This window comes from Neopelma chrysocephalum, unplaced genomic scaffold, assembly GCF_003984885.1.
Source record: "Neopelma chrysocephalum unplaced genomic scaffold, ASM398488v2 Primary Assembly neopelma1_93, whole genome shotgun sequence".
In the NCBI taxonomy this organism is placed as follows: Eukaryota; Metazoa; Chordata; class Aves; order Passeriformes; family Pipridae; genus Neopelma; species Neopelma chrysocephalum.
Window position 1 is genome coordinate 1,557,169 of NW_020897755.1, and position 11,944 is coordinate 1,569,112.

The following is an 11,944-nucleotide window of genomic DNA, read 5'->3' on the forward strand; positions in this document are numbered from 1 at the left end:
TCCTCACCATCAGAGCCCTGCCTGACGTGCTGCTGTGCCTGAACTCTTGGCTGAGTCCTCTGCTGCCCAGAGATTGAATGGCTGTGGCTGAGATCTATCTGCTGAACTCTAATGTGTTACCTGAAGGTTTCTCTTGGAAATATTCTGCTGTTCATGGGTTTTTTCTTAGTTTTAATTGAATGTATCCAGAAGAAATGCGGTGACTTTTCACCACAATTGCATTTATTTCCTTTCAGTCTCTCCCTCTCTCTCCCTTCCCCACCTCTTCCCTCTTCACCTTAAAAGACCTTGCCAGAATATAACTCCTAGCTCTTCCTAGTGTAGAGAAAGCTGCCTGCTATGGAGGGAGAAGGTGAGTCAAGGTTCTTTTAGCATGGAATGGGAGAGACTCCTGCATCTCAGGGGTCACTGGTAGAATTGGTGTCTGGTACCTGGTTGGCAATGGGTGATGTCCTTGGACAAGAAGATTTAAGACAGAATGTCCTTTTGGACTGGATGTAAAAAATTATTTTGACTGACTGCATGAGCCAAGGACAGGACCCATACGTGACTGGACAGATGCTGTGGCATTGTAAAGAAAAAGTGTAATGTCTGTTTGATGAGTATCATTAAAATCTCATGGCAGGATGGAGAGAGGCAGTACAAGCAAAAGCCTAAAAAGTAATCTGTGATTGATTGAACTGGAGTTTTTCTGCTTCTGTCCTCCTCATTCTTTTGAGGCTGAAGTCCTCATGTAGGGCAGTCGTTGCTGCAGTGATGCAGCGATAGCTTTTCTCCCCCTTCTGTCAGTAAGATGAAGTCCAGGGGCTTTGGTTTGCTGACGAACAGATTAGGCACTAAAAAAAAAAAAGTGATGGAAAAGCTGGAGGAGCTCTTTGTGGGAAGGTTTTAAGAACAACTGTCAGTGGCCCAGGCATGTGGGGCCAACAGGGTTTTCCTCCCTGTGGTTCTGACTGCAGCTCAGGTACACTAAGCCACCTGCCCCAGTGCTGGTTTATTCAATACAAACAGGGAAGCTGGTCAAGCCCTGTTATAACCATCTTGATTGTGTTTCTCCTTGGGATACCATGCATGGGAGCTACCCTTTGTGCCAGGCCTTTGCTGGCACTTCCTCATGATTTTGACCAGGCATCTAGTTTGATTTCTATCAGGATTCCCAGAATAGAGGTGCTTCTTGGAGCTCTGTTCACTTGATGTTCTGCCTCATCTTGCTCTCTGTCATCTTTAGAAAGAAAAACAAAAATAAGTGAAAACCAGTCAGCAAACAGCCATACATAAAGTGACTCATGGCCTGTTCTTCACCATTAGGTACAGCATTTTAAATCTTAGAGCTGGTTATTCTCCTGGTTTATTCCCTTCCTAACCAATTTCTGTCCCTTTTTGTCTCTAATGGCTATTAACATATTTTTTTACGTTTCCTTTATCTGAGCATGCTCATGATTGAGCTACTGCAGTTCAAGTGTGAATTAACCCAAATGTGCAAGGTGGGTGGTAGGAGACCATTAGCACCCACCACTGAGTGTTGTACAGATCCCGCGTTACTATGGTCACCTTTCCGCACATCCTTTTCTGGTGGGAACTGAACTGTGATTGTGAAAAACCTTGGTTCTTTGGGAGAGGAATGTTCTTGTGGAGTACTTGTGTGACAGAAGGATAATTCTCCCTCTGCTAATGTGGGAATGACACGGGAGAACCAAAGATGTGATCCAAACATCCCCTGAAAGGTGGTGATCTGATCTCTCCTGGGAGTGAGACACTTGGGCCAGACCAGGAAGTGTCATCTGGGCAGCAGAGTCAAGTTCTGGGACTTGACTGATTGGTTTAATCCGTCAAACCAAAGAGAGAGACATGTAGGCAGAGAGAGAGAACCGATGAATGCCTGGGCAGTTCTGGTGGCTGCCCTGGGCTGGGAGTCCTGGCTGGAGGTGGTAGAGGCTGTGCTGGGCAGGTTTGGCAGATGTTTCTCTGCGATTTCAGATTGCTGGTCTTCTGATCCCAGAAGTTCTAGCGCAGAGGCACTTTGAGGAGGGATTTTATTCTAAGAGAAAAACCTCTCTGCTGACAAAAGTTCCTCAGACTTCCACTAGGCCGTATGTATCTTTCGTTCCTTAAAAAAACCCACTGAATGACCAGAAAACAAGTAGAAATTAACTTTATAGTTGGAAAACCAAGATGAATTTGCACAGGAATGAGCACAACTATGCACAGATATCCCCAGCTGCAGACAGACTAGCACAGATAAGAGGGGGCACCTTTGCTGGCACCTTCAAATCCTGATTTGTAACTTTGATTTTAGCGCTTGATGCTTGGAACTGCCCTTTCACAGTTCTGCCTGTCCTACTTGCTGGCTACTCTGACCTGAGGTTTGCTAGTCATCCCTGCCATGCCCAGGACAGGTCTCTGCAGTTGCTGGCACCCAGACCCCTGGGACCTGCAGCTTCATGTGGGGTTCTTCCCATAGTTGGCACTCAGACGCAGCCCCATGTGGAGCTGCCTGATGGCCCTGGTGACTCAGGATGGGACCTCATTCTGCTTGTGAGTGACTTGTTCTCTAGAGAGATACCTTGAGCCACAGGGGCCGGCAGGGCTTAAGTATTTGCATGGAATGCCCTCTTTTGAGTCAGTGTCTGATTCAGTTCTGGTTGCTGAGCCAACAGGTAAGTGCCTGCCTGCTGGTAATCAAATCTGCCATTACGGAGCTCATCTTACTGCAGTCACTCCAAACACGGGGAAGGAATTTGGGGGTGCTCTGTGAAATAGGTGATTGCAGAGCGCTGGCACCAAACCTGATGATAGCAAGCTTCCCAGCTGCCCCTCTGCGTCCCTGCTTGCCCCTGGCCCCTGGTGAGTGTCCCTTCCCTGGTACAGAGGAGCTGAAGCAGCTGGTTTTCTCCAGGGAGAGCAGGTACATCAGGAATAGAGGAATGGCAGCCACTCAGTAGGTGCCCAGCACTGAGCCTCTGTCACAGGAGCTGTGGGTGATACCTACACAACATTTGTGGGTTTCCGCACCTATTAAAATCTTTGCATTTGGACATAGTTGTTTGTGTGGTTCTCATTAGCAAGACAACAGAAGCAAGCAAGCCATGCACCAAGGTACCTGGGGCACCTCTTGCTTGTAATTTCCAGAGCTTCCTGAGAAAACTGTGTGTAACCAAGGGTTATTTTGGTGGGAACAAATGCAGTTACTTTAGATGGAACTCTTCCATCTAAATCCCATTTGAAAAGTCTCTCCTGGTCTGAGCATATCAGGAACTCTTCTCGTGCTGCAAGCTGAATTTTCATCAGTTTGGAGAGCATTTCTGTGTTTAAGAAGACTTAGGTACTATTTCCTGATGCACCTTCTCCATCTTGCTGCCATCTCTTTTGAAACACTTACTTTTGATCTTTGCACGCAAACGTGGATTTTATTCTGAGAGGAAAAGCTTCTTCTCTATTTGAGCATGTGCAGATGAAGGTCTACTGTCTGTATGCAGGGTGAGTAGAGGCTGTATGCTTCCCAGTCAGGGATGATACCCCAGGCCCCAACTCCAACCATGCCACTTTGTCTCCTCCCATCAACTCCCAGGTAACTTCTAGCTCTAGCTTGACAGCAAAGTGTCTGAAATTGCCCTTAGCAGTTTAATTCAGTGTGCTGGCCTCAGGGTCGACCCAGATAACAGGCTTAGGTGAATGAGGTTGAGGGACACAATGTTCTCCTCTGGGGGATGTGGTGATGGAGTGAATCCCACAGGAGAACAAATTCAGATAATTCCCTGGAAAATCTGCAGTCACCTTCCTACAGACAGCAAAAAACTTAAAATGCCTTTCAGCATTCATCTTTCCTCTACAGCTGTTTGTGCCTTTGCCAGCAGGATCAATGAGCAATGGCAGATGCATCCCCGTTTGGTAAGTTCTTGCTTGGTGACTCTGGCACAGAAAATTCTTTTTTTTTTTTTCTCCCCAAAAGAGTTTGGGTAAGAAAGCCCTAGCAGTAACTAGAGCTTTGCTAAAGACCACAGCTATCAATCTGATCCAAGCAGAGAAAAATCAAGCTTGGTTCCTTAAGGGTGAAGGTGAGGCAGAGAAGGTGTTTACTGATGAGCTGGAGCAGATGGAGACTGTATGGCTGGCTGCAGAAGTGTGGTTACCTGCACAAGCATGGTAGCTGCAGAACTTCACTAACACTACTGAAGAATGGGATGCAGAGGGCCTCTGCTGGAATTGTTTCCTGGAAAACTCGTACCTATTCATGACCCCAGAGCCTGAACTAGAAACAGCAATCCTTGGTGATCAGCCATGGGAGGAGTGCCTGCTGTGCATGAGTGACATTGGTCTTGACACAGGCACCACACGATGATGCCACACAGGATAACTATCAGGAGCCCCAGAGAGCCCCATCTCCTGCCAAGGCCCTTTACAGCCCACCAGACTGCTCAAAATGGAAGGGGAAGCTCCTGTTTTGTTAATAGGGGCTCAGTGGGACTAAAGGACCAGCCTTAGGCAGCAGCTGCTTCCCCTTCTCCTGAGCCTGAGGTTTCCTCTGCTGGGTTTGCTTCTGGGCCGAGTCTGGCAGCATCAACACAGCCCAGGTTACCACTGCAGGCCCCACTATTGCCTGGATGAGGGAACTGTATTTATTTGCTCTGGGTTAGAAAGATGTCTCTAGTAAAGCAGCAACATCCCTTCCCTCACAGAGAGCCCCTGGCCTGCCCCACATCCCAGAGGAGGACTCAGTCACTGAAAGCAGTGCATCAGCACCAAAGCCATCCCTGCAGCCATCCACGGGCTGTGCCAGGTGCTTCCCATACCACCTTTGCACTGCCCTTCTCCCTTGCCATTCCTGCTATGGGAGCCAGTCTGGCCAGATGGGGCAGTGGGAGGCAGAAAGGACTCTGTGTTTGGCACTGTTTTAAATCTGGCCACTTGCATCTTTTCTCTGAACATTTTAATGAGAAAGCTTTCCTGGAGGGAGATGGTTTTAAAGCAGAAACAACTAAATGCACACAGTTAAAGCAACATGAGTTTCTCCCCTGAGCCTTGACTCCATCCTGAACTGCTGCCCTTGTGCACAGGACCCAGTGCAGTGGGGCCATGGAGCAGTGGAATTCTGCTGGATGAGAGCCCAGACAGGAGCTGGAGCTTTAATCCTTGGAATCCAGGTGGTTTGAGGATCAGGGGTGAGCCTGGGTCAATTCCTTTCCTCGCATTCAGCATCTGGTGGGGAGATAGCTCAAGAGAACTGTTGGGGCATGGAATGAGAAGGAACGACAAGGGCAGAAGCAGTGTTTAGCAGTTTCTGGCCTGCCTTTCCAGCATCCCCTCTCACCAGTGGGAAAGAGTGGCCTGAAGTTGGTGACAGAGCTCAGCTGGCAGATGGAGTTTGGCCGCTAAGAAATATGAAGGGGCTTGGAGGAACCAGAAGGGACTGCCACGGAGGCTGGGTCCATCTCATGCCTATTATTCTCCTTGTGCATCTGGGACACTTCAGTGGAAGCTGCCCCAAATCCAGGCACAACGTGGGCAACATGCAACACGTGTACCTTATTGTGGTGCTTTTTTTTCAAGAGACAGCTGAAAACCTTCTTGAAGCCCTTGCGGAAGTGCTTGGAGACTAGGGCATAGACGATGGGGTTGAGGCAGGAGTTGGCATAGGCCATGCAGTGGGAGAGCAGGCGGAAGGCGTAGGTGGCCTGGTTGAAGGGGAAGTCTCCATAGAGGTATCGGAGGATGACTACATGGTAGGGCAGCCAGCACAGGCAGAAAAGGATGGTTACAATGATGACCATCTTGGTTACCTTCCACTTGGCCTTCCTGGACTCTAATATGTCCTCCAGAGGGTCCACTGCTGTCCACAGGTACTTGATGGTTCTGGTGTAGGAGAGGCTGATGACGAGCACTGGGATGATGTAGCCGAAGGCAAACGTGCTGGTGTCCATGACCTTGCGTCTCCACTCCTCCCAGCCAGGCATGCAAATATAGCTGGACTCCCACTCAATCAGGTCATAGTAGCTTAGGTAGGGCCCAGCAAAGACCACAGAGAGGCCCCAGATCACAGCCATGGCTGCCACTGCACTGTGGGGGGTCCGCAGCTCCCGGGAGCGCAGTGGATATCGGATAGCCAGGTATCTGGGCAGGAGAGAAAAGCAACCAGCACTGAGGTTTCAGCCAAGCTCTGCCTGGTCACATAAATTCCTGAGACAAGAGAGTGACCCTATATGTTATCTCACACCCTCTTTGACATACAGTCCTGGGTAAAGCAGCTTTTATCTTTCTAGCAAGGATGCATCTCTTTCTGGCCACAGCTGGCTCCCTGCTCCAGGTATGGCGGGGTGGGTTGTGTCCCTGAGCTTGGGCACGGAGATGTTTCTCTGGAGACGAGGCAGATATCCACTGCTCAGCAGAATCTATCCAGCAGAAGGAGGTCTCAACTGAAGATTTAAGACCCGGGGTAACTTCACTGGGTGATGGGCTGAAGTTTCCTTCTGCCTGCAGGGCTGTGGACCTCTCATTGCAGAGGGCTATCTGGCCCTGTCTCTTCTTGGTACCTTGGAAGCAAGCATAGGGAGCAAGGTGGGCCGGGATGTGTTCCCTAGTGCAGTCAGGGCTGGAGCTTATCCCAGTGGGGACCTCTTCTTCAACCTAGACCAGAAGTGTGGGCCTAGTCAGAAGGGTAGCTGGCACAGTTGCCTTACAGAGCCCTTAGGAACAATGTAGGTGACACCAGTCAGGGACCAGCATGTCCTAGGTGACCTCCAAGAAGGGACTGGGCTTGTGGTGCGGGTGCCTTTCTGGGCAGAGTGCAGAAGGGCTGGGGGCAGAGCAGGGACAGGAATTGCTTGGTGACAAGTTTTTTTGCTGGGTTGGCAGTCCCTGAGAAATGAGAGGTGTTTACTGCAGGACTGGGGTCTCTCCTGCCTATTTATGTGGCTCCTGCTGTGGTGCCCTGTTGACCTTGCTACTGCACAGGATGCTTTTCTGAAATGGTGGCTCAGGGACAGCTGTTACCCTCTGAGTGACATCTCTAAAGCAGAGCTGGTGACTCTCTGTGGGAGTCTGGGGCACAGTGGGGAGCTGAGCTTGGGTCTCAAGTGCTCTAACCGTGGGGAGATCTTTCCTGCAGAAAGATCTGCACTTGAGAGATCTGGAAATGCTTCTTGCAAGTCATTAGGGCAAAGGAGACACAACTGGTCCCCAAACTGCCTTTGGCATAGATTGATACCACTGGGGCTTGAATCATCTGCCTAGTGGCAGTGGGCCATGCTCTTCCCATACCCTCTGCCCACTCAGACTGCTTTCCTTCCCCAGCCCAAGGGCACCTGTAGATTATTACCTGTCCACAGAGACAGCAGCCAGAGTAAAGCTGCTAGCATACATGGTGAGGTAGATGAAGAAATGGACAGCCTTGCAGATGAAAGAGCCAAAGATCCATCCCTCAAGGGAGTAGATGGTGGCCTGGAAGGGCACGCAGAAGATGATGAAGAAGAAGTCGGCCAGGCTGAGGTTGAGGATGAAGAGGTTGGTAGTGTTGTGGCCCATCTGCCCATTGCGCATCAGCACAGCCAGCACCAGGCTGTTGCCCACTGTGCCCAGGAGGAAGATGAGGGAGAATACCACAGGGACAATAACCCTGGCAGGGCTGAACTGGTAATTGTCAGAGGAGTTCCAGTACCCAGCCAAGTTCACGAAGTCCTCGTGCTCTGTCATTCTGTGTTGTGGTGAGACGCAGGAGCCTGGAACAAGACAGGGAAAGATGTGAGAGACTGGAGAAACATTGCCTAGCCTGTAAGTTTGGCTGGTGGGCCTGCTGGCTCACTGGAGACCCAGAGCCCTGTTCCCAGCTTTGTGACCCACATCCTTTATTGCAGATTCCTCTGGACACTGCTGCCTGAAGGACAGGTAGGCTTGGCTGGGGGCAAGAGGTGTCCTGCTTCCCTGTTCTGTCCTTGAAATGAAGCCACAGCCCATGTTCGGATGCTGCCTTGGACTGATGATGCTGGAGGTGAGGTTTAGGGGAGAGAAGAGGATGGCATCTGTCCCCAACTTTCTCCTCTGTGGAGAATGGAGCCAGGATCTCTGTCTCCCAGCTGGTCCAGCTGACGGCAGGAGGGGTGTGATGTTCTTTCCACCTGTGGGGCTCCAGCTCCAAACCCATTATCTGGACAAGCCAAGATGTTGCTCCTCCACTACTGACATGCAGATTTTTATCCCTCTCCCGCTCTCAGCTCTTTTGGTACCTGCTCTTAGAATAAACTTCACATACTAGGCATGGAGCTGGAAATGCTTTTGGCAGTGACAGCTACTTCGCAGCTCCTATGTTGTGCCCAGGTGGGGACTTTCTGAAGACAACTCTAGTGGGACCCCTCCTTCTTTGGTTTGAGTGACCCAGATACATGTTCCCTTTCTATGTTTTACAGGGCAGCTCTCCCAAGCGCTTGAGCTTTTCATATCGTTCCCCTGCCCCCAAAATAAGCATTTGGGCTGCAAGCAGAAGGCAAAGTTGTGTCTGGAAGCCCTAGATTTTCTGTCACAGGCATAGAAATCTGTCTGCATATTTCTGAGCTTTGAAGCTGGGCGAATATTCCATACACAGCTTCTCTTGAATAAAACATGCCCTCGGTGCTCCCCCCTGTGCAGTGTTTGTAGGGATGTGCTGTGGTTAGCAGAGTATGGCCCAAGGCCACCATGAGTGTGGAGACTGCAGAGACTGTGCAAGAACTAAGCCTGTAGCTTGTGCGCTCTTTCAGGCTTGGGAATTAGTGAATGCTCCCCAGGGAGCACCAGCAGTACCAGTACCTGAAGCAGGAACACTGTAAGGAGGCCATTCCCACAGGATGATGTCCATGAATGCACAAGCCAAAGCATCATAAAGCCTCAGAGGCTTTTTACTGCTGTCTGGGAGCTGGTTCTGCTCCCTCGGACCCAAAAGGTTAATGCCCCTCATTTGTGACCACTGGATTGCTCTGATTGCCCCGACTCATCCTGAAACAGAGGGGGTTTCACAGGGGTGACCTCAAGTTATGCTGAATGTGAATTTGCCTTGTGGCAGGTGCAGCACACAAATTTTATGTCTGGCTTAGACTCTGCTGTTTTATAGTAATCTAGAGTTCCATGAATGCTGCCTATGTGGCAGAGGGATGAGCTTTCCTCTGGAAAGCTGGGATGGCCAGTACTGAAGCGCATACTACTTATTTTGCTAGCTCTTCCTCAGTGTATGGACAAAACAAATTCCAATGGCAGTGTCAGGTACTCACCTAAGAGAAGAGTACCCCTCACAGTATGGATGTGTGGGAAGCAGGAGAGCTTACACAGGGCCTGGAAGGACCAGGAAAGATAGATGTATGGGAGCCTGCCAGAGGGTCTGGTGCAAGATACTGGTTCGGGACCTCGGTCTCCTATGCTGCTTAACTCCTCTGGGCCCAGGGAGCTTCCCTGTGTGCAGGGAAGAACAATTCAGAGCGCCACTGGTGTTTCATTCTTACATCTATTTGATTGCACTGGCTTGGGATGACGTGCCATGCAAGGCTGTGGCACTGAGATCCTTTTTCCATGAGGCTGTGAAAGCAAAGCTAGAGAAGAGCTGACAGCTAGAAACAAGCATTGTCTTATCATCTACCCAGACAGTGTCTGTGTTGCCTGGTAGAGTCTCTGGCTGCTTCACTCTGCATTGCCCCCCATCCTTCTCATTCCCAAGCTCACCCTCTTTCTTTGCTCTGTCTCTTGCAAGGCAGATGAACTGCTAGTCAGCCCTCCTCAAAGACTGCTCTAAAGAGAACAAAATGACAGGGAAATACTGGCACCCCCACTTGCAAATTAAGGAAGGCAACAACTGTAAGGAAGACACCCCTCCCTGGCGCAACCTGCAGTGCCATCACTTCGAAGTAATGGCACATCACATAGCCTGGTTGCAGTCCAAGTTTGATATCCCTTGATGTTTAAGTGAGCAGTTCATCCTTTACTTGGAAAAACTGTTTCTGTCTGTCAGGGAGCCATTTCTGTTGTCATTCACCCCTCAGCTCTAGGCTTATTTCTTGAGCCTGTAGGAATGGGAGTTCAGGAAGATTTGTGAATTCTTTTGGGGGACAGTCAGTGGCCAGGAGCAGAGTCCCAGCTGACATATGGTGGCAGGATGGGGGTTGTACAATTGCCACAGCATTGAGGTTCTCCCTGATTGCTCGTGGCTCATGACCCAGATGGTAAGGGTCGTGAAGGCAAAATAGTGCTTCAGTCCCCTTTTAAAGATAGGAGTTGAGACACAGCGAGCATGAAGAGATGGCTTTGCAACCATCTGGATCAGGGAACTCGTTGATGCATCAGAGAAACAAATCTCTGCTGGGTTAGCTCAGATTCACCCCTCTGTGCACAGTCCTGCCTGCAGACAGGAGAGTGATAGAACAGACATGGAGTGAGAGCAGGGTCTCTGAAGTGACATATATGAATTCTGACACTGGTGCTGGGGCACTGAGATGCTAAGAGAGTAATTCAGAGCATTTCTGGCAGAGTGGGATGTCTCCAGGTCCCTATTTAGGATCTTCTTGGGAAACTGCCACTCATCCCCATGGCTCCGTTGTCCCTTGGAAGCATTTTGCAACCTTCTCATACCTTTTTGTGAACAGGTGTGTGTCAATGCTCCGGAGTTTCACTTGGTAATGAATAGCCTTGAGGAGCAGTGAGAGGGACAACTGCTCTGAGAGGAAGGATGATGCAGAGCACGGGCAGCCAGGTTACTCTCCCACATCTGCTGCTCAGGGCTAGCGGGGGCAAAGGCCATATGATGGAGAAAATAATATTCCCAGGGGTGAGAACCCAATCAGTGGCAAAGTTGGGACTCAAGAGGCCTGATTTTTCTAACGAGGGTTTGGTAGAGAATTGTTTGGGAGAATGGTTCCCAATACCAGCTGATGGGGTTAACAAAAAGTCCAACACAGAGCCCTGATGAAGGCAGGCAGCATGTCATGCCAGGGAAGCTGTGAGCCAGCACAGCCAACTCCTGCGGCCAGGGAAGGTCAAGAGAGGCAGGAAGAGGCAGTGTAAAGGGACAGATAGCAGTATTGGGAGAGACAGGAGAGACCGTGTTGATATGGACAGATAGGAGCAAGGAAAAGGACGGGGAGCAGGCAGCCTGCACTCTGCTGCAGTGGGAACTCCCCGGGCTGGCTCTGCTGCTGTCCTGGCTGAGGGTGCCTCCGCTCCCCCTTCGTGCAGCAAAGCTGCCTCATTCGCTCTTCAGGGCCACAGGGCAGAGCCTCCGAGCTGCTCCGGGAGCCCACACTGCCCGCCAACACCTTTTAGGCAGACCATCTCCCGCGCTGTGCCCAACCCGGGCAGTGGCGGGCGGCCCGAGCACTGTTTTGTCCCGTGGCGGGCACGGATGTTTGTGCCCCGGGGGGGCTGCCCTGGCCCCGGAGTCGCTACCCGCGCCGCCCGTCCCGTCCCACCCCGCCCCGCCAGAGATAGCCCTGTGCGGGGTCCCCAGCTCAGCCTTGGGCGGGGTCTCCAATGCCCCGCTCCGCTCCCGGACGGACCCCGCTCCCCCCCGCGCCGGCGGGACCCCACCTGGGCCGAGGGCAGCTCTCGCTGCTGCTGCCGGTCCCACCTCTGCCCCCGTTGCCGCTGCCCGGTCGCGGTGCCGCCCGGACAGAGCCGGTGCTGGTGCCACTTCTGCCCCCGCTGCCTGTGCCGCTGCCGGTGCCCGGTGCCGGTGCCGCTCGGGCAGAGCCTGGTGCCAGCGGCGGCTCCGCCCTGGCCCCGCGCCCCCGCTCCCGCACTCGCTTTCACACTCACACGCACACGCGCTCCAACACCTGCACCCCGCAACACCCGCTTCCCGCACTCAGACCGCGCCCAGAACACGCCGATGCCCCCGAGCTCAGAGCATCAACCGGCACGCACAACCTCTGGAGCACAGCCTGGCGCGCACACACTCCTCCCGACACACCTGCACATCCCTCAGCACCAGCCACCG

At 51.6% G+C, this 11,944-nt stretch overlaps 1 protein-coding gene across 1 annotated transcript; it reads right to left on the bottom strand.

Annotated features, from left to right (window-relative positions):
- Positions 1-4,940: 4,940 nt before the first annotated feature.
- Positions 4,941-11,670, bottom strand: LOC113972513 (galanin receptor type 2-like). Its single transcript, XM_027693690.1, has 4 exons — positions 11,639-11,670; positions 11,536-11,575; positions 7,313-7,712; positions 4,941-6,108 (listed from the first exon to the last, which is right to left on the bottom strand). The coding sequence occupies exons 3-4, from the start codon at positions 7,684-7,686 to the stop codon at positions 5,370-5,372; spliced, it is 1,113 nt and encodes a 370-aa protein (XP_027549491.1). The 5' UTR covers positions 7,687-7,712; positions 11,536-11,575; positions 11,639-11,670; the 3' UTR covers positions 4,941-5,369.
- Between the last annotated feature and the right edge of the window lie 274 nt (positions 11,671-11,944).